The sequence below is a fragment of the Anastrepha obliqua genome, chromosome 4 (assembly GCF_027943255.1).
Source record: "Anastrepha obliqua isolate idAnaObli1 chromosome 4, idAnaObli1_1.0, whole genome shotgun sequence".
Taxonomy (NCBI): Eukaryota; Metazoa; Arthropoda; class Insecta; order Diptera; family Tephritidae; genus Anastrepha; species Anastrepha obliqua.
In genome coordinates, this window is record NC_072895.1 from 3,761,098 (window position 1) to 3,783,722 (window position 22,625).

The 22,625-nt window shown below is 37.8% G+C and overlaps 1 protein-coding gene across 2 annotated transcripts; it reads right to left on the minus strand.

The window, feature by feature from the left end:
- Positions 1–1,521: 1,521 nt before the first annotated feature.
- On the minus strand, positions 1,522–22,287 carry LOC129245657 (uncharacterized). 2 transcript variants are annotated; one of them, XM_054883967.1, is made up of 10 exons: positions 22,113–22,287; positions 21,506–21,921; positions 18,319–18,428; positions 15,170–15,320; positions 14,906–15,089; positions 13,671–14,296; positions 13,351–13,487; positions 1,987–2,176; positions 1,759–1,915; positions 1,522–1,685 (listed from the first exon to the last, which is right to left on the minus strand). In XM_054883967.1, the coding sequence occupies exons 2-10, from the start codon at positions 21,627–21,629 to the stop codon at positions 1,628–1,630; spliced, it is 1,737 nt and encodes a 578-aa protein (XP_054739942.1). In that variant the 5' UTR covers positions 21,630–21,921; positions 22,113–22,287; the 3' UTR covers positions 1,522–1,627. The 2 variants fall into 2 exon arrangements, with proteins under 2 accessions (XP_054739942.1, XP_054739941.1); XM_054883966.1 differs by having other exon boundaries at positions 21,506–22,287.
- Positions 22,288–22,625: the final 338 nt, after the last annotated feature.

The window sequence follows — 22,625 nt, forward strand, 5'->3', positions numbered from 1 at the left end:
CACAAGACTCTCATCATGCCCGTCCTAACGTATGGCGCAGAAGCATGGACGATGACAACATCCGATGGAGCGACGCTTGGAGTGTTTGAGAAAGAAGATTGCGGAAGATTTTTGGACCTTTGCACGTTGGCAACGGCGAATATTGCAGGCGATGGAACGATGAGCTGTGTGAGCTTTACGACGACATAGACATAGCCCAGCGAATAAAGATCCAGCGGCTACGTTGGCTGGGTCATGTCGTCCGAATGGATATAAACGTTCCGGCTTTGAAAGTATTCGATGCGGTACCAGCTGGTGGTAGTAAAGGAAGAGGAAGGCCTCCTCTGCGTTGGAAAGATCAGGTGGAGAAGGACTTGGCTTCACTTGGTGTGTCCAATTGGCGCCGGTTAGCACGAGAAAGAAACGTCTGGCGCGCTTTGTTAAACTCGGCCAAAATTGCGTAAGCGGTTATCGCGCCAATTAAGAAGAAGAGAGAATTGTTGAGAACGTCGAGATATCGCTGTTGAAGTTTGTTCAGCAACTCATTGCGCTACAGCAGCAATATTCGCAACAGAACATCGAGTTTTTGGTTTGCCAGTCCTTTTTCTATCCTCGACAGAACCAGTTCTCTCGAAATTTTTCTCCAACCTTTGAATTGTCGGCTCATTCGGACGACTATTACCACCAAAAAATCACGCATTTTGCTTTATGTTGTTCTTAAAGATCGGCCTTTTTCATAATAAATTTCAACAATTTGAACGAGCTGTGCTATCCATGGTTAAAATTGTACATCTGTCCACTTGACAAATGTCAAAGATGACAAAACAAAGGTATCGCCTAGGAACTATTCACGTCTGACAACTAGGCGTCACTTTTGAAAGACCGTATTTATGTAGAATGAAAATAGTGGAACCTGAAAGAAACTAAATTTGTATGTTTTTTTTAACATCTAGGGACGTCTTTTGAAATAGCCTCTGCTTTACAATTTCTGGTGCTCCAAGTGCTTTCGTAGCTGGCAAATGTACTTTTTTGATCATGCCCAGAGTTACATTCTCTCCTTCCATAGGGCAGGACATTCACAGAGGAAATGGAAAATCGTTAATTTTTTCTCTTTACAACTATGACAGTGTGTGTTTTGAGGAGTGCCCATTTTGGCTGCTTGTTCTCAGATAGACCAAAATCCAGTTATGATTGCTGTGAGTTTCCAAGCGCCCGTCGTCCCGTCGTTTCATGTTTATCAATGTTGACAATTGTTTCAGGTTGTAGGTGGGCCATAACATTCTGCTATTTTTGCATGTCGTCTGGTCTCTCCATCTAATTCCGCGATTTGTAGATATTTTAAGGAAATTGTATTCTTGATTGCACTCAGTGGTCTGAATATCGATTCTGCAACGACTTTATTCATGGCAGATCCCTCACCCAGATTAAAGTGTGTAGTGCTATCCATACTTCTCAACTCTTAAAATCTTTAAATTTATTCACTTTCACTCATTCCTGATTGCCAATTGAATACGCCCTTTTAGTTAAAATATTATTCATAGTTTTTTATTTCTATTCGAGAAATCATTTTACTTAATCGTACAAATATCACATTATTTTATATACATATTTCTGTAACAATTGACGGAGGTAGCTTTTGATGGTTGAATCATTTCAATATTGCCGCGTAATGCTCCCGGTAGGAATATTTAAACCGCAATACAATGCTGCAAAATAGTTTTTAATCAAAATTTAACATTCACTTGAAATGTTTTTTACCGCACTCAACTAAGTACTTACATCAGGAATACGAACGCAATCGCATACAAAGCAGCGCTCACAATATTAAACAATCCTGGAAATGTTTTAAGTGACTCCTTGTAGATGACTGTGTAGAGAGGCGCCGCCAAGAAGGGTGCAATCGATTGCAGCACATTTTTAATGGAAAATATTTTACCTAGAGCACATGCATATATGTACAACGGGGATTTTTAAGAATGAGTTTATATAAATAAATGTTGGTCTCACCCAGATCTGTTGCGGGCACTATATTCGACACAATCGTGCGGCACATGGGTCCACCTATCGATTTAAAGACGCCCAAAGCGACAGCCAAATACAAATGCCAAGCCTCCGATGCCACGCCTCTTACAATGCTGCTGATAACTTCGCTTAAGAATGAAATGAGTGCCAATGTCACCACGGACATACTGAAGACCTGCAAACAGATTAGTGAAGCACTGAATGGTATTCCTTTTAATTTATTGCAACAGGCACCGCTTATTCGAGAAATGTACAAAACATAATTTGTAATTGATCTTTAGACACAGTTGCTCATTTAAAGATTAAGTGAATGAGTGAATGTGAGTGTGATGAGTGTGATTGTAGAGGAAGTTGTCTTATTCAGTAGTTTTTATATGACGCCTGAGTGTATGCCTTTAATGGGTTTATATTCTTTCTCTGAGTCACCCCGTAACTCATGTATTTAACCCTTTAACTGTTTTTTGTCGAGTATACTCGTCAGAGCGAAACGAAAAATTTTCAAATAATGTCAAATATTGTTCGAGAAAATAAAAAAAATCGCATTCGCATTATTATTCAATGAACCAACTGTAAGTTTTCCCCCTGAAAAAGGGCAAATAAAGATCTTTTAAAAAATTTACATTTTAGAGTATTCGTTAGTCTGGCAACCTTATTATCATTATTTTTTTTTTATACGCAATAGTGTGCATTTAGCTAGGGAAGTACCGTTACAAAACTATTTTTTCAAATTAAAAAGGCTTTCGTACGCATTTTTCAATTGATTGTGCGATGTCATAATTCAGAAAACGAAAATTATAAGAGTCCTGTGGATTTATTGATAGGAAAAGAAATAGTAAGTACTTTTACACCTTTGGGCGGAAGTAATAGATGTGACATTACTGTCTGAAAATACTTCAGTGAGGGTAGAAAATTGGAGAGTCTCAAGCAAAAAGTCCTTTTCGGACCACAGCTGGATCCTCTACCACCTGGATCTTGAGGTAGATCCACCCTTACCATATCGAAACCCACTTAGAACAAATTGGAAACGGTTCAAAAATGTAGTAGGGAATAGGATAGGAAGGATTCCGATCCATCAAATCACTCTCGCAGAAAACATTGAGAGTAGGGTCACAACATTGGAAAAGACATTCAGTAGGGCCTACAAAACGTCATGTCCAATTAAATATAGCAAAAAATCCTATCCTCCTTGGTGGAGCAATGAGCTCTCAAAATTAAGGGAAGAAGCCAGATCAAACTTCAATCTCAGCTACTCAACAGGTAATTGGCAGTTGTATAGAGAAAGTCGGAGACAATACAAGAAGGCAATCAGGGCCGCCAAGAAAGAGAGCTGGAGAGATTTCTGTTCTTCTATCGAATCTACCAGAGATTCTGCGAGACTTAGCCGTATTCTGTCCAAGGATCATTCAATGGCTTCTTGGGTCAAGAGGCCGGATGGCACTTGGACTTCTACGGCGGAAGAGTCTCTAGAACTTCTTTTAGATACACATTTTCCGGGATGTAGCACCCATGACAGTGATGCTGGGAGAATCCGGCGGAGCCGATATGACCCACAGCATCTTGTCGATGTAATAGTTACGAAAGAGAAGGTTGCATGGGCAATCAAATCATTCTCACCTTTCAAATCTCCAGGCCCTGATGGGATCTTTCCTAAGATGTTACAGGAAACTCTTGATAGTATTCTACCATGGCTAATGGAAATTTTCAAAGCGTGTCTAAATCTAGGTTATATTCCAAACAGCTGGAAACTTGTTAGAGTCGTCTTCATACCAAAGGCAGGCAGAAGAGGACATGAATCAGCGAAGGACTTTAGGCCGATCAGTTTGTCGTCCTTCCTTGTTAAAACTTTGGAACGGCTTTTAGATATGCACATTAGAAGTTCGCTGGAGAGCTTTAGTATATCAACTGCACAACATGCTTACCTCAAAGGCAAATCGACGGAGACAGCGCTTCACGAGGTAATCCGAACAATAGAGGGGTCTCTAGTAAACAAACAGTATACGATGGCAGCTTTTCTTGACATAGAGGGCGCATTTAATAACGTTAGCACGAATGCTATCCAACGGGCGTTAATAGACTTAGGGGTGGAAAATTGTATCACCAATTGGATCATCTCTATGCTAGAAACCAGGATCATTAGAGCTAATATGGGTAACATCAACATAACTAAGAGAGTCCACAGGGGTACTCCACAGGGGGGAGTACTATCTCCACTTCTTTGGTTATGTGTGATTAGCAAAATCCTAATAAAACTTAATAGAGGAGGGGTAAAAGTGGTGGCGTACGCTGATGATGTGGTGCTAATGGCGTCAGGACTGTGTCCTAATACGATCAGTGGGATCATTCAAAGGGCGTTAGGCGAGCTTAATTCTTGGGCAACAGGCTGTGGCTTAAGTTTAAATCCGCGTAAAACAGAACTCATGCTCTTTACCACCAGATACAAGGTACCAAGCTTTACCCTACCAAATATTAATGGACAAACCCTCTCACTTTCACCCAGTGCAAAGTACTTAGGGGTAATTTTGGACTCCAAACTTAGCTGGAAATTAAACGTCGAAGAACGGGTAAGGAAAGCTGAAATTGCTCTATATGCCTGTAAACGTATGCTTGGAAGAAGATGGAGTCTTCAACCTAAGCATACATTATGGTTGTACAAGGCGGTTATACGACCAATTTTATCGTATGGTTCGGTAGTTTGGTGGAAAGCTCTAGGGAGAGGCTACAACATCAAATTACTCGGCAGAATACAAAGATCAGCCTGTGCAATAACGGTCGGCGCAATCAGATCATGTCCTAGGGAGGCTCTGAACGCACTGACACACGTTATTCCAATAGACCTACATATTAAGAAGACGGCAACCATGAGTGCATTTAGGTTAAACGAAGCGGGCCGCTGGAAAGAAAACACTTATGGTCATGCCAGTCTACTATTGCGGCAAACTCAGTTAACCTCGGTGAGGACTGACTACATCGTCCCGACGGTAACATTCAATAGGAATTTTGCCACTCTCTTTCCATCTAAGGAAGAGTGGAATAAGGGATTCTCATTAAACAACTTCGACACTACAGTCTATACAGATGGTTCTAAAATGGATTGTGGTGTTGGAGCTGGTATATATTCTCATAGACTTAAAATTGAAAAATCTGTGCGCCTCCCCAATACCTGCAGTGTCTTCCAGACGGAAGTACTGGCAATTGGGGAAGCTTGTAGGCTACTAATCACAGATTTCTCTTTTAAGGGCAATATCGCTATTCTTTCGGATAGCCAAGCCGCAATCCAGGCACTGGATTCAGCGACTACAACCTCAATGGTGGTGGAACAAAGTAGGTTTAGCCTTTCCACCTTGAGCGAAAAACATAATGTTACCTTAATCTGGGTCCCAGGACATCGGAATATTGAAGGTAACGAAAAAGCAGATGAACTGGCAAGAGGGGGATCTGCCATGAATAACGCTCTTGCAGAACCGGTATTCACACCATTAGGTGCAGTCAAGAGTACAATTTCCCTAAAATACCTCCGAATGGCGGAGTGTAGATGGAGGGGCCAGACGAAATGCAAAATCAGCAGAACGTTATGGCCCACCTACAACCTTAAACAATCATCAATATTGTTAAACATGAAACGACGGGATGCCTGGAGACTAACGGCAGTCATAACTGGCTTTTGGTCTGTCGGAGAACAGGCAGCCAAAATGGGCATCCCTCACAACACATACTGTCACAGTTGCAAACAACCGGAGAAAAAGGAAACAATCTTCCATTTCCTCTGTGAATGCCCTGCCCTATGGAAGGACAGAATGTTAACCCTGGGCAAACCGCTGTTCGAGGAGCTCGAACAACTGTCTGGCTTAGATGTCAACAACCTAATAAGGTTCCTGAACCGCACAGACTGGGTATAGTCATGCCGTAAATAACAAGTTGGTAACGAGGATGTGGCAACAAAATGGTGCGGAAGCGCTAGTTGGATTCAGGATGAATCACCACTCTAACCAACCAACCAACACCTTTCAGGAATAAAATGGTGAAATACATAATTTTAATTATCCCTACCAGATGAATTATTATGATAGTGATGGAAATGTGTGCTTAGGCAGAAAAAACGAAAAGGAATTTTGTCGTCTTCTGATGAGAGCAGTGACGAAGCTGCAGAAATCAGTGATCAAGTTGAAGACGACAGGGATGAATTTCAAGAGAGAAGTGATGAAAATGGAGAATACAATGAATCAGAAAAAAAAGAAAAATAATTCAAGTTCAACATGGACGGCTGTAGGTACTAGAAAGGACACGAAGTATGGTTCTAATTTTGCAGAATATGAGATCTCATCACATGTTATCCTTGAATTGTCCTATGAGCTTTTAGACCTTGGATATCGAATTCATTAACGTTGCTGAAAAGTTGAGGACTCATTACACAGATTTAGTTGGCCGAATGAGAAAAAATAATGTTGGAAGAAGAAATAATAAACTCTTCCCTAAAGAAAAGAGAACACATTGAGAGGTATGAAGATAAGCTGATGATAATGAAATGACGAGTTAAAAAATATATTTTGATACTGAGTACAAGACATAACGGTAGTATGATAGAAATAAAGAAAAATAATACAATAAAAAGTCCGTCTGTAGTTTATGAATAACAAGAAAATGGGTGGAGTATATAATGGGTTATTCAATAGGTGCGCTTCAACTTTTTTCCGATAGGGAGGGCGAACGACGCAATATTTTTTATTTTTCGCTTGTCATTTGTAAACTTCATTAGTATACATTTCATCATGGAACGCTACACACTTGAGCAACGATTGCAAATCGTGCAAATTTTTTATGAAAATAATCGTTCTGTTGCTGCTACTTTAAGAGCATTACGCCCATTTTACGGTCCATTTAACAAGCCGTCCCGTTTTGGTCTACAGTAACAAGCCGGCGACGATTTGTGAGCTCAGAGCCAATATTGAACGCGAAAGAGTGGTCGAAAATTGGGTTCAACGATTGGACTTCGTAAAACGTGCACGCGGTGGTCATGCAAAAGAAATCGAATTTCTTACTTAAATGTATATGTTCAAACTCGATAATAAAAAAAAATTAGTTAAAAAAGTCAAACCGTTTGTGTTTTATTCAAAAAAGTTCAAAAGTTGAAGCGCTCTTACTGAAAACCCCTATAATAGTGATAGGATAATAGTTACATATTCTATGGGAAGGTAAGGTTAGGTTAGATTGACCTGGCTGGCTGAAAGCTATCACATAGACCTATTGTTCCTTAGTAGTACTAGATGGAGCTTGACCCTTACGTTTCCTGGTAGTTGGCTTCTTGTAATAAGCCTGCGTCTTTTGCGAATCTAAGTAAGCTCTGAAGCTCTAACCCCGAGAGGCATTCTAACCTCTCATATTGTAGAGCTCCTAAACATTTCATTCGGGTTCTAGTTAATGCAGGGCAAGAACACATGTAGAAGAGTTTCCCTCTCTTTTAGTTCATTGCAAAATCTGCAGCTAGCATTGTTTACAATTCCCATCTTGTATGCGTGTGCCGCTAACAAATTGTGGCCTGTCAGTATACCTACGATAGTTCTGCTGTCCTTTCTAGACAGGGCTAGCACGAATCTGACGTGCCCTATGATCAAAAAGCACCGGGAATGTTTAATTTAAACGACCCGCGCACGTGGGAACCGGTCCATACCATGAGTACCTTCCATCGGGCCAGACAGTCAATAAAGAATATTATTTTTAAACAATTCTTGGATTTTGAATGATGATAACGCGCCATCGCACCGAGCTCAAATTCTGCTGGATTATTTGACCAAACACCAAGTAAATACCATCGTGCAAGCACCGTATTCACCTGATATGGAAGGAGAGGAGATCAAAGTCAACAGAGGAGATCAAAGATAATGCGACGAAGGAGCTGAAGGCTAACCCTTCGTCGGCCTTCCAGTGGTGCATGGAGGACTGAGTTAAACGTTGGTGCATGTGTTGCTTCAGACGGGTCATATTTTGAAGGAGATAAAATAAATTTGCCTGAAATTTAACTCTGTTATTTAAGCATTCCCGGTACTTTCAGATCATAGGGTATTTAACTGCATTCTGTGTACGAGTACACATGATTTTCGCGGTTTTACAAGTGGCTAGATTATTCCACCTCCTGTCTATCTGTATTTTCATGTCCGCAGCGATGTCATTGTATGCTGTATTTATAAGTTTCAGTGCGTCGTTTTTTGTTCGAATTATATGTAAACAGCGCTTTTGGCAATCTCATCTACAATCTCGTTTCCTGCAATGTCCGGGTACTCAATAGATGTGTAACCGTCTGTCTGCGCCTAGTCTCTCTACGGATTTCCTGGTCCTAAAAACGGTTTTAGATTAAATTTCATTTGAGTTTATTGCCTTTATTGCCGCTTGACTGTCAACGTTTATATGTATATTGGAGTTGCTCGATGTCTCTGCTAGTGCTATTTCTGCAGCCTTTCCTACCGCAAAGACTTCTGCTTAAAAAATACTGCAGTGGTTAGGGAGCATAATTGGCCGCTTGATGTCTAGATCTGCGCAATAAATCCCTACACCTACTCCGTCTATCATTTTCGAGAAGTCAGTAAATATATTAAGCGTATTGGGGCTAGGTTTCGTACCTCTTTTCTACCCCTCTTCTTCTATTGTTCTGTTCGGAATCTCTTCACCCAACATGGGAAGGAACGACTAAAAAAATATTATAAGACAATTTTTCTTCATCTCCTGGATATTATTTGTATGAACTCTTATTTGATATATAAAAAATATAATGGAAAATTAAACCGTAATGACTTATTACTGTAATATATCAAAAAAACGATTGCACCACATTTTGATAATTCATGAAATACATCTCCACTTGGTCGTTCAGCTTTATCTACACCTTTACGATTACTTGGAAAGCATTTTCCTGACTTAGTACAAAGTACAAAAGTATAATCAAATCCTGCACTCAGATGTTCATACTGTTCAAAAAGTAATATTAGGAGAGGACCCAGATATTGGTGCCCAATTTTGTGCAGCACCTTGCTTTAAAAACTATCATTGAATGCATTTAATTTAAATTTTTAACTAAGATTTGACTTTTTGTAACTTAGATTTCTTGAAATTCAATTGACCTTTATTGCTTCTGTTTAATTCCCATAATGCCTTAATTTTATCTTTATGTGATATATTCTATTTTTATCAATCGCATACATAAATTTTGTTTGTTATTTTCATTTTTCATGTAATTTCAAATTTTTTATAGTAGTAGTACAGAGTAAGACTTAGGCCAACGAATAAAAATATATATTTTCTAAAAAAACCAACACGCAACGTTTTATTATCAGTCACAGTCACGACTTTCACAGGCAGAATCATTTTACTCTGTTTATGTCGAGTATTCTCGTCTTCGTTGGAAAATAGGGAAAGGGTTAAACTCGCAATATGCCTTGAAATGTAAGGTCTTGATCAAGCGATAGTGGAGATCAAGTTTTTTAATTGAGAATCAAGAGAGTAGGCGTCGAGTACGTAAACGCGTCACATGCTCTCGAGCCTTAATCATAACTAACGGAAGCATAACTAAACATGGATTAAGTGCATCACAAATTGTAAAAAAATTACAACATCCAATAGGTAAACGAGGAGTTCAACTAATTTTATCTGCAAACCAAAATATAAAGTGGAAAACCCTTTGAAAAGACCCCAACTTACCCAATCAAATAAAGTGACCAGACTAAAATTTGCAAAAGAGCACATGAGTTAGCTTGAAAGCTGGCGCAATATTACTTTTTCAGATGAAAACAAGTTTAATTTTAATGGCTCTGATGGTTTCAGCTATTACTGGAAAAATCTTCGCCAAAAGAACCCACTAAAATCAGTCCGAATTTCGAAGGCGGTTCCATCATCATATGGGGAACATTTTCGTACCATGGAAAGCTGAAATTATGGTTAATTACAACAAAAATGAACCTGAAAAATGTATTCAGATGTTAGATGACGTGCTCATTAACTATTTGGAAGAAAACGCGGATACTGAGTTTACATTTCAATAAGAGTTCTTTCCTTCCCAATCAATACCCTTACATGGCTGGCCAGCCAGAGGTCCCGACATAAGCCCCATTGAAAATGTTTGGGAACAAGCACTAAAAATATCAATTTTGCAAACGTGGCTGGATTTGGACATAAATACACTGCGGAAATTAATTGACTCACTACAAAATAGAAATTTCCAGACTATAAATCAGAATGGAGGTTCAACAAAATATTAAAAGCACAATATAAGCATGTTTTGAACCATGGAAAGATACACAATCGAGCAACGCGTTAAAGTTATTCAGGCTTACTATATATGAAAACGGGCGTTCAAATCAATCGGCCGTTCGAAGAAAATCATCTTCAGTGATGAGGCACATTTTCACCTCAGTGGATTCGTCAATAAGCAGAACTGCCGCATTTGGGCGAATGATAATCCAAGAGTGATTTCCGAAAAACCAATACACCCACAAAGAGTGACTGTTTGGTGCAGTTTATGGGCCGGCGGCATTATTGGGACGTATTTTTTCCAAAATGAGGCCGGTCAGGCAGTTACTGTGAATAGTGTTCGATATCGTGAGATGATAACGAACTTTTTATGGCCCGAATTGAAAGATATGGATGTGGACGATTTATGGTTTCAATAGGACGGGGCAACTTGTCATACAGCTAAGGAAACAATGCCTCTTTTGCGCGAAAAATTAGATGGCCGAATAATGTCACGGCGATGTCAGTTGTCCGCCAAGATCATGTGATTTGACACCGTTGGACTTCTTTCTTTGGGGTTATTTGAAAGAAAAGGTGTACGTCGATAAGCCAGCAACAATTCAAATATACCTCAGCGTCATCGAAAATTTAGACCATCGGATGGAGGTGTGCCGCCGAGACCGCGGCGGCCATTTGGCCGATATTTTGTTCCATACGTAATTGAGCCATACCAATATTATCATAATAAAGAGAAATAATAATAATTTCTTAAAAAGATTGTATTTTATTCAAAATCAACACCGGCCCTTAAAACTTAACCACTCTTTATAAACATGTAAATTTTAATTTTAATTGCATGCGGCTTAGCAAAATTCCTTCACTGTATTGTAACCTCCTTACATATGCGAAAACATAATTTTGTGAAAACTTCTCAATTTTGAATATTTCTAAGTAAAATGCATATGCATTCAGAAGACTGTAATAGTCACTTTTAACAAGAATGATAGAGTTCGGTACACATAAATTTTTATTATAAAAGAAAGAACTATTTCCTGAACAGCAAAACAAGCAACCTTTGTAAAAAAATATTAAAAATTAAGATTAGATTGATGTAAACATGGAAGAGGAAAAAATAGGAAGGAAGAGTTATTTGTAAAAAATTAAAGCAAAACTCTACAATTACTCAGCTCCCCAACTAATTGTACCAAATTGACTGAGAACCGGTAGCGGCACCGCGTAAGTGCCACATTCTGTATTATCTCAACCGTGACTATTCGATGCTATCGTGATTAATGACATGTCGGTGTAAATAATTTGAAATGACAGATATTTGTGGAAACGATGATAGAATATTGTTAAGTTACAAAATATCTATAAAAAGTAAGGGTATGTAAGTATAAGTATAAAAAACCCACTTTCCTAAACACTAATGAACCTTACGTCGCCTCTAAATTTTTTTTAATTACAAATTCTAACAAATATTACTCAACAGGTAGTAGCACATACATACAGTCATCGTCAAAAGAAAGTGGACAAAAATTTTGACTATTTACTTTTTAATTAATCTTTTTTATAAAACTATAGTTTATGCTACAACTAAAACCATATAAAGGAAAGTTTCGAACTTGGTATAAAATGTGTGAAAATTCGGGAATTTTTATCAATATTTCAAACTTCGTTTTTTTAATTTTTAGAACAATTTCGGGCATGCAGTTTTATAGATCATTGAATTTTGGTGTCATAAAGTGCAAGTTTCGATTGGTTCGAAAATCGCGTTGGTTTTTGACAGCTTTTTTTAGCGACGGTGTTGCTGTTTTCTTCCATATAAAAAAAATGTGGAGTAAAAATTCTTAAAAATCATTAAAAAAAAAAAATATAATAAATAATTGTCGCGTACATTTCTGTTAGGTGCTTGACCGAGCTCCTCCTCATATTTGTAACGTGCGGCTTGATGTTTTCCCCAAATCGCGGGACCTACAGTTTTAAGCCGAATCCAAACGGAAGATCTTTTTTATGAGCAGCTTTTTCACGGCAGAAATCCCCCGGATTGCCATTGCCTGCCGAGGGGTGACCGATTTTAGAATAAACTTTTTCAATTTGCTGTTTCAAGCACGGAAATGTGAACCTAGGCATCCAAGTATGTTGAAAATTTTTTATATATATATTTTTTTAATTTATACTAAATAAGTTCAGAAATGAAGCATTACAATATTTTTTTTTCTTCCTTATTTCACTTCTCTTGGGAGCATAGGGCCTCTACAAAGCTTTTCAACTTTCCCGCTGCCGGTCTGTTATTTTTGCAGTGTCCCGCGTTATATTGGCTGCTGGAAGTTCTTCTTCAAGCGTTTTTTGGGCTACCGCAACTTCTGTTGACTTGTGTGTTCCATTCTAGCGCCACTCTAGTTAAGCTATCAGGAGGCTTTCTTAAGTGTGACCTAACCATCTCCATTTTCTTCTCTTGATTTGCGTAGTTATGATCTCTTCGTTGGTTAAGTTGGAGAGCTCTGTATCATATTTGGCAGAATATTCTACCAATGATTTTTAGGCATTTGTTGGTGAATTTTAATTTACAGAGAAGTAGCTTCGTTTTCTTTTTTGTTGAAATAAGTGAAGTTTTTTATAAAATGTGTCAATTTTATTAGTCCTCGAAAATTATGAGGTCATATGGCAGACCACATTTAGAGTGTTATTGACCAAAAATTTTTAAATTTTCACAAATATTTAGCCATGGGTGTTAAGGGGCTACAACATTTTTTACATTTATTATGAATTTAGAAACTTTGACCCGCTATTAAAAAAATTCAAAAGAGCTGGGTTAAACTTTGTTCTACAAAAATTATTTATTCTTCGTGCACTTTCTTGTAAAATTAAAGCGTATATCTCTCTAACCCTCCGAAACCAACCCCAATGAAATCTTTAGTATAGCGTTCACAAAGCAGACCCGAAAAATCAAATTATAGCATTGTTGTGATTTGAGTTTTATGAAGATTTTTAAAGTTCTTCTAACAACAACGTAATCCCAAGTTATCCCTATGATAGCAAAAAGTTTATTTACGATTTAAAGCGTAGATGAAGGGGTTAAATAATGAAGTTGTAATGCAAACGGAAAGCAACTGTTTTCGACTTTAGTCTTACCTTTCGCAATATCAAGAAACCAATTAGTGTACCAAACATGGGCACCATATGACCAACCGTCTCGTAAAAGGTGAAATCTCGCACAGTCCAGTGGAATTTTTCGCGCACAAACAAATAGAAGACCGTCATGGCGCCATCTGTAATGATTTTTTTTTATAAATGAAGAGGTAATTACAAATGTCTCAAAACAGCTGCGAATTCCCCATCGCCTTCTGTTGTATACAAGTGCAATAAAATTATAAACATATAAAATAGACATACGTAAGCTTATACAAATGTATGAAGATATGTAGATATGTAGAGGTGTCCATGCAACTCACCAAGCACAAAGATCGATAGAAACATGGTACCAGTTACAAGCCAAATAATGCTGCGATCATAGAAGGGCCGAGTTTTAAAGCAAGTCACCAGCATATCTTTGATGTGCACGTAACTGAAAAGTCCTGCCTTTTTAGATTTCTCCATTGGTATCTCCTCAGCTTTGTGCTTCTCACTGGTTAAACCATTCGCCACAGAGCTAAGGCCTGCTTCTTTTGCCTTTTCACACCTATTTAAATCTTTTTTGACTTCCTTTGCGGTTTCGTTTGACTCTTTCAGTGCATCTTCTGCTGCTGTTTCTACTACTTTACCCTTTGCATCTATTGCGAGTACACTTTTCCGCTTTCCTTGGGTTTCCACTTTGGAATTGCTGACGTTGTCTAAAGCGATATTTTCTCTGTGCTTTCCATTCATGTTTGGTTTTGTATTTTTATCACAGCATCCATTCAAATCCTCACTTAAATTTAAGCTCTCCGGCACGCAGGCCACAATGAAAACTGTTGCGCCGCACATCAGCAAACCGGAAATGATGAAAGTAGTTGTGGCACCAGTAGCAGCATAGACGAAACTTGACAGCAAAGAACCGCTCATCAGGCCAATGGAAAAGAATGCTTCCATGAAAATCATTCTGAAATAAGACAACAAAGTTATAGTTGTGTGAGTGTGAGTATTGTAACTTGTGTACAATTTAGTGTCCGTTTCTAATATTAGTGTGGGGAGAAAGAAGTCCATTATTTTTGCGTAACATTTTGGCGCAAATGGTTTAAAACTGTTTTGTGGTTGAGCTTTAGCTCCTGGGCGATGCTACGACTACTAACATGCCGGCCAACTTCGATTATTTCTGTAGTTCTATCGACAATTTCTTTAACACCGAATGCAATAAAAATTATTTATTTTTATGTAGAAGAAACGTACTTTTATCTAATAAAATGTACGAGTTCGTACTTTGAAACCTCGGTAACGAAACGCCAAATGATAGAAAAAGTGGTTTTTCAATAGCGGGCGTCCCTTGGTCGATAGGTAATGACAAACGTTAGAATATATTTATGCCATGAGAAAAAAGCGTCTCATAAACAAACCATCTGCCTGTCGAAGCACAAACCACAAATTAAAAGAGGAGGAGCTCGGCGAAACAACCAACAAAGCGTGTAAGCGCCAATTGTGTATTTACATGCACTTATACATATGTACTTATTAGTATATCATATGAGGTGTAGATCAAAGACTTCATACGAACCTGTAGGGTCTTGTCTTAGTATCCGTCACATCAGATATGAAGCAGAAAGCTGCCACGGAGAACACACAATTGCCACCTAAAACGGAATGTGGCACCACAGCCAAAACATAGTACCAGGGATTCACCGGTTGATAGACGGCTATTTGACAAATCACTGCAGCGATGATGTAGGTGAATGAGAAGCCTATTGGAATTGTGCACATGAGTATATAGTAAATCTATTAAAGAAATATGTACATAATGAAGTAATCAATATTGCCATACCTATCATTGATATGACCAGCAATGGCTTGCGGCCATAGTGATCCGACCATGAGCCTATGAAAACGCCACACAGCGCCGGCACAATACTCTCCAAAAGTGTGCGTATCATAAACAGATTTGCGACGTATGGCTGCACTTCGGTTTCAATTTGCTATAATTATGTACGTAAGTAAATATTTATATTACAAAAATCAGGTGAAATGAAAACAAAGAGACATGTAGAAATGTAAAAAACATGTTTTATTTTTGTTATAAACAAAAGCTATTAAAAGTTTTTATGCGTACATATTTATACGATATATACATATGTATGTGGTTATGCATAAGTGTACGTTACTGTGCATGGAATTTATAGATTCCCCTCACGAAAATTTAAGCTAATAAATAATTTTGGTATTTCAGCTGGCGCAAATGAACTACGACGCTGTATTAACAAGTTTTCCAATAGGTTCATAAAAATTGTATATTTAAATAAAAACACTCACTTAAATTTGATTGTACGACACGTCAACGTTATTCGAGGTTTACTTTTACGTTTATTATGACGAAGCTCACGAGCGAGAAATGTTCGGAAAACCTTAAATATTACTATCGAAATTCTGAATAGGTGCTGACTGCTTGAAATCTGGCTACTTTAAGTTTCTGGTCGTAATAGCCATGCTAAAATTAATAAATTCGAGTCAGCACATTCACTATTGACTATTCCTGTGCCGGTGAGGCAGTACACTAATTGAGTATACACTTTTATATTTTCCGTAAAAAAAGTCTGCCTCAGTGCAAAAATAGTCAAATCGGTCAATCCAATGCCGCTTACATGGGTTGAGAGACTTTAGTCGACATTATGACTAATCTTACCTAAAGATCTAATCCTACTCTCTGTAAAAATTAAAATCAAATTATCACAAGAGATGAGCATCAAAACTTCTCGAGCTTTGCAAGTATTAGCGAATATTATGCAGAAAAGAACTGATTGCATTTCGGGTATTTTTTAAGAGCTTGATAACTTAAAATGATAATGCAAAACAGAATTTTTTGTATTATAATCTGGTAGTTAATTTTATATTTATTTTTTTTATATGATATCCGGCATATGTCCGCCGGGGCTACGAGTTACACCGTTAATTTTATTAGCCCATTTTTAGGCAACTTCTTCCAATAAATCTGAATAATAAATCTAAATGAGCCCAATAAACAAAAATGTGACGCAAACGATGGTCATTTGGCTTCAATTCTTGCACGAGCTGTATTTTATAGGCACTTAAGCCAGGACTCGCGGCCGCCGTAGCCGAATGGGTTGGTGCGTGACTACTATTCGGAGTTCAAAGAGAACGTAGGTTTGAGTCTCGGTGAAACCCCTAAATGAAGAAACAGTTTTTTCTAATAGCGGTCGCCCCTCAGCGGGCAATGGCAAACCTCCGAGTGTATTTCCGCCATGAAAAAGCTCCTCATAAAATATATCTTCCTTCATTTGTGGAACAACATCAAGACGCACCCCAATTATATATCGTCATTTCGGCGTCTTTTTCAACACATCGCTCTATGAACTTAGCGACCAGATTCATTTTACTCAAAGTAAATTTCCACAATTTGGAAGCGTTGTTCTGACGTTAAACGATTCATAATGACTTGCCAAACCGCCCTAGGCAGAAATGTAAACATAGTTTGCCATTCTCTTGTCGGCTGAGCATAGTTATCGATATCGATAAATCTTATGTAGCTAAAAAATACACTATACATCAAATAGAAATGAAAAAATAAAATAAAAAAATGAAATAAAATTAAAGAAATTAAATAAAAAAAATTAAATAAATAAAAATAAAAATAATAAACAATAAACAATAAACGATGGGTAATTTAAGCAGTAATGAAAAGAAAAATGGCACTAAAAGAAATGTCCATTAAATTATAGACTCTTCATCCAGTTTCGAATAATACATTAGCACAAAATTATGATATACAGTTATGTTTTATGTATAATGAGGCAAATATCTGTATCTATAAACGAGGCACAAAGACTGCCACTAGAACGGGCAAGGCTTTGTTTCAAAGAGAGCTGGGTTCCTCGCAGAAAGCTATATGGGTCATTAAGCAATGTTCGAACCTGAGCCTCTATCAGGACTACTCTTTGAACGAGATTGACGTTGAAAAACATAAATTCTTCACAAATTGAGAAAAATAAAAAACTTTAAAGGGATTTTTGAATGGTGTCTAAAGATGCTGCCCCAATGTAAGATTTTTGATTGTCTTAGTTTGCTTCACTTTGAAAGCTTCAATGGCCAAATGTTAGCTTTAAACGCTGTCGTATTAATCAGCCTCTTTGTCTACGAGTTGGTTCTAATGGACGCACGGATGAGATTTTATTATATTTCCATATCAAAATCTGAAGCCTTGGAACTATCTAACTCTTTCTCCTCCGCAATATGTTATTATTTTATTTTATTTTTTTAATTATTGGTGATGTTAATACGAATATTTTAGTGGGAACTACCATTTGTTAGGTAGTCCTAGTTTTTTTTTATGAAAGACAAAGCATTAAATACGACGGATCTGTCGGAAGTAATGTCATTATGAACAAGAAATTGAGAAACATGAATTATACAAATTTACCCAAAAAAAAAAGAAACAAGAAAACTCACGATTGCAATCAAATTGACCCACAAAGCGCTGTCAAATTGAACTTTTTACTATTCGACGCTTCCAAGCGCTTCAAACACATCAAGCAAAGCTGCCTTCCTGCCAACTTTAATATTTTAAGTGCAATTCTCTTAGGTTTTGGCAGTTACTTTGAACCAGCGCCTTAATCAATTTTACTCCAGCCAATATTCCTATATAATAAATTTCCCTCAGTTGGAATAGTCCTAAATGACAATGTTAAGCTTACGAACAGTGGATGGCCGGTTATAGAGAGAGGAAGACCCACCAGACAAGAAGATGGCATTAAAATACTACTAGGCAAATAGCGAGACTTTCTTAAACAGATGTTGCAGAGAACGTTAATGTGTAGAGAACGGAACGCATGGAATTTTCAGGGGTTCTCGTTTTGCATTACATTAACGTTAGTAAAATGAAAATACCATTTAATTTCAATGATAATAATTATGTGTAGTTCATAGCTTATATTTATTTTTTGTTTTTGTTTTTTTATTTACCGTCGCTTGTTCGCTAGCATTTTTGGTGCCCAATTCTATGCAAATACTATCGTTGTAATGGAATATCGTTGTGCAGGCTTGGTATATAATCTGGTTGCGAAGAATGGTACCTGAAAGTGGAAAAATATGCAATTAAAGAAATATCAAACAACCTTTTCACAAAATCCAACGTAATCACGAAATTGGTTATCTTAATATAAGACATATGCCATAAGTTCTGTTACAAGTTAAGTCCGTTATAAAGGGTGTTTTTTTAGAGGTTAGGTTTTCAAGTTGGCACTACTTTTTTCGTAGATGGTCTTTTTGACAGCTGTCACTTGATTTATGCTCAGTTTGGTTTGCCACTTCATAATGAATAGACTTACACCTGAACAACGTTTGCAAATCGTGCAAATTTATTACGAAAATAATGGTTCGGTTCGCGCGACGCATCGGAGAAAATTTTGTTCAGCGATGAAGATCACTTTTGGTTGAATGGGTATATCAATAAGCAAAATTGTCGCATTTGGAGTGAACATAATCCACAAGCCATTGCTGAGACGCCGTTACATCCTCAAAAAGTCACTGTTTGGTGAGCTCTATGGGCAGAGGGAATCATTGGTCCATATTTCTTTAAAAATGAAGCCGGCCATAATGTTACAGTCAATGGAGAGCGCTACAGAGCCATGATTAATGACTTTTTCATGCCTGAATTGGACGATGTTGATGTGGACGACCTTTGGTTCCAACAAGACGGCGCTACATGCCATACAGCCAACGCAACAATCGATTTATTGAAGGAAACTTTTGGTGAGCGCATTATCTCGCGCCGTGGACCTGTGGCGTAGCCTCCAAGATCGTGCGATATAACACCGCTGGACTATTTCTTGTGGGGCTATGTGAAGTCGCTTGTCTACGCAGATAAGCCCGAGACGATTGACGTCTTGGAACAGAATGTTCGGCGCGTTATTGCTGACATACGGCCCCAATTGCTGCAAAAAGTGGTCGAAAATTGGGCCTCTCGGCTGGAATTTATTCGAGCCAGCCGCGGCGGCCACTTGCCCGAAATCATTTTTAAAACATAATGGCAAACCCTTATCTTTATAATAAAGCTAAATTCTTGGCCATAACATTAAATAATATACGTTTTATTTCATCTTGAAAACCTAACCTCTAAAAAAAACACCCTTTAGATATGAAATTATAATGCTGTTTTTAATGAAGTTTGCTTTATTTAACCATGTAAATATAAAAGAAAAATTTGAAATTTTCATTCGAAATGGTCACCATTTGCTTTTACACAAGCCTTCAAACGATTAGGCAATTCAGCTATTGCTTCTGTCTTTCTTATCTTTACGATGTAACCTAACTTACGCAACTCCACTTTTCGATCATTCAAAACTATTTAGAGAATTTTTTTTTGATGTTTTCTAGTGTTACCGCCATCATCGGTGCCTTTATGACGACGTTTGAAGTCAGCAAACCATGGTTTTATTTTTGTTCCTGATGGAACGGAGCCCCCATTACACTTTTTAAGCCATTGCTTTACTTTAACGGTATTTTTTCCCATTGTTTTGAGAATAACAAAAGTAGCGTCACTCTTAGCACAATAACTCACGGACTAATGATTAGAATATTATGAAATTTTAACAGCTGTCTTTTTAAGGTTAGTACTAACTGAAAAAGAGGCGAATGCAATAAAACTAGTGCCATCTATGTGTTAGCTCCACGACTTCTCAGCCCGCATGTATCGTATCTCGAATACATTTGGGGTATTCACAACGGTGTTGTTGTTGTTGTAGCAGCATAAACATTCTCCATACATATACGGAGAATGCTGGTGGAGTGATATAAATTCGGGTCGTTCTGGTAACGAGAACCTACTGTCGTGGGAACCTTCAGAAGGGTCTCGTAAGGAAAAGGGAAGGAACCAGACAGGTGAGAAAAAGGAAGAAGAGGCTTTGGATTAATGGATGACGACCAACAGTGGTTATTTGGTTATTTACGTTCGTATTAACCGCTTCAAGGTGGTGGTGAATTTCCCCAGATGTGCGATATTTAAACCCGCAATATCCGCAGGTGTAACAAAAAAGTTGGAGCCCAGATGTCTAAACCTTTGCTCAACGACAGCAGGGCAGCTAAGATAAAGGTGCTGAGATGATTCCACCTCGTCCCCCAGACAGTTTCTGCAGAAGAGACTTGAAGCAGTCCCAAGCCTCACTGAATGGACACCTAACGGCCAATATCCGGTAAGGATACCTACTGAATTCGAAAGCTGCGGTTTTGTTAGTCTCAAAACTTCCCTCGAGCGCCCCCGATCTACCCGTGGCTAGAAGGATCTCGCGACTTTGCACGTTTGCGCACTAGCCCAGTGCTCATTGAGTTGATGCGAGGCTCATCTTTCCAGGAGCAGACCATAGGGGAGAAAGGGAATCCCAATTCTCTCATTTTGCGATTAAACTGTCTTCAGGGTCCCATGGATAATTCTTTATTCTTGATAATTCCTTAAAATTGTGTTAATAATTAGGGACGGCCCTTCTCAGTAATTCTTTGAGATTCTGGTTTTTGGTGTACACAATCCAAATACCGATCGGATTTCAAAAATTATAAAGTGGAATAAAATGATTCACATTCATGTTGTTCCGAATAATTTTAATTCAGGATATTTCCATTCTGGTACAAATTTCTCAAAATTAGTAATCGACGCCGACTTATACTTTAATTGTAGAATTTGACCTTCTTGCATCTCTATTAATTCTAATTCTCCAGATGCTTTTTGGGTCCTATTTATATTGGACAAGAAAAACTCACATTATGTTAATTTCAAGTGGATTAAAAAAAATCAAGAGACGTAGCAATGTAATAGCACAAAACTTAAAAAGGAGCTCGGGTGCATTTAACCAGAGCCACAAATAATCCTCCTAAGAGCCGCGGAGACATCTGGTTGTTATTCTAATTCCTCTAACCGTTTATTTAAGAGTTCAAAACTGTACAACATACGACAATATGACACTTACAACATCCTGTGGACCACCTAATTCTAAATTGTCTAAAAATATTTGTTGTCGTGCGCTTCAATCCCAAAATTAAATTTCGAACCGAGTTTCATTCAACCCAGAATGTGGTTATTTCGCCCTTACTATCTTCAAAATCAGTAGATGGAAATTTTTTAAATTTAAATTTTCGTTCAATGCCGAATTTAAATTACCGGATAGGCTGTGTGCAAACACCAACATAAACACAATGGGTTCTACATAGTACATGTAGAATATTTTGCCCCATTGCAGCTGCTTTATCCGCGCTATCATTGCACTGGTTACCTTCTGAACCATTTTTAATTTTTTTTAACAATTCCTCGTTCTATAGATTGAATTAAATTATTTAAAAAACAATTCTTCCAGCTCGAATGCTCTTAATACACTTTTATTTCGGCAATTATGTGTGCGTAAAGTTTTTGTATTATTCACTGTTATGTGTGCCCGGATTCATTACTGATTTAATTGACTGCACAGCCGCCTGTGATCTCGTTCACTATTTGTTCTGCGCGTAGCTACTATGTATAGCTAATTTGTTAATAACTTCAGAAATAATTTACTAGTAACCACACAAATCATTCTCCAACAGCTATTAAATTAAAAACAAAAGCAGGGGTGCTTATTTGTATGTAAATACAATATTTTGATTAAATAACAGAAAAAAATTTAGTAATAAAACAAAAGTCCGTGAATATTTATTTCGTAACGCTTAAATATATTCGACTCCGGATGAAGTGTCACATAAAGTGGCAGCTATTTAAGAAATATCAAGTATCGAACCGCCTCTCCCGTTTACGCTTCGCTAGTTCGCCTGCTAATCTACGAACTGCAAGTATTTATTTGTTGGCTTTCTTTGCACTTTCCGTAAATGCCGTGTTGCTTATTGTCGTTACAAATCCGAGTTTCTGATCATCACTTGCACCGTTTAAGTCCCGCGCACACGCATCCGTTCCAAGCCGGAATTGATTCGAAACTAACTCCATTATTGCAGTTATCTCGCAAAAAACATCGCATGTGAGCTCGCTAGCTAACTTTCATACATACATACATACAAAGGTAAATATGTAGATAGGAACACACGGAAAATAAACAAACTTATGTATGTATGTGTGCATGCACGCATTTTTATACATAGCACCTTGATCAAAAAGTTCCCGAAATAGATTCAGAAAATTCAAATTATTATTTTCAAAGTACTCCCCATCAACTGCAATGCACTTATGCCAGCGTTTGATGCAGCTCTCGTAACATTTCTGGAACTCTATTTTCGATACAGCCATCAGAACCGTCTTT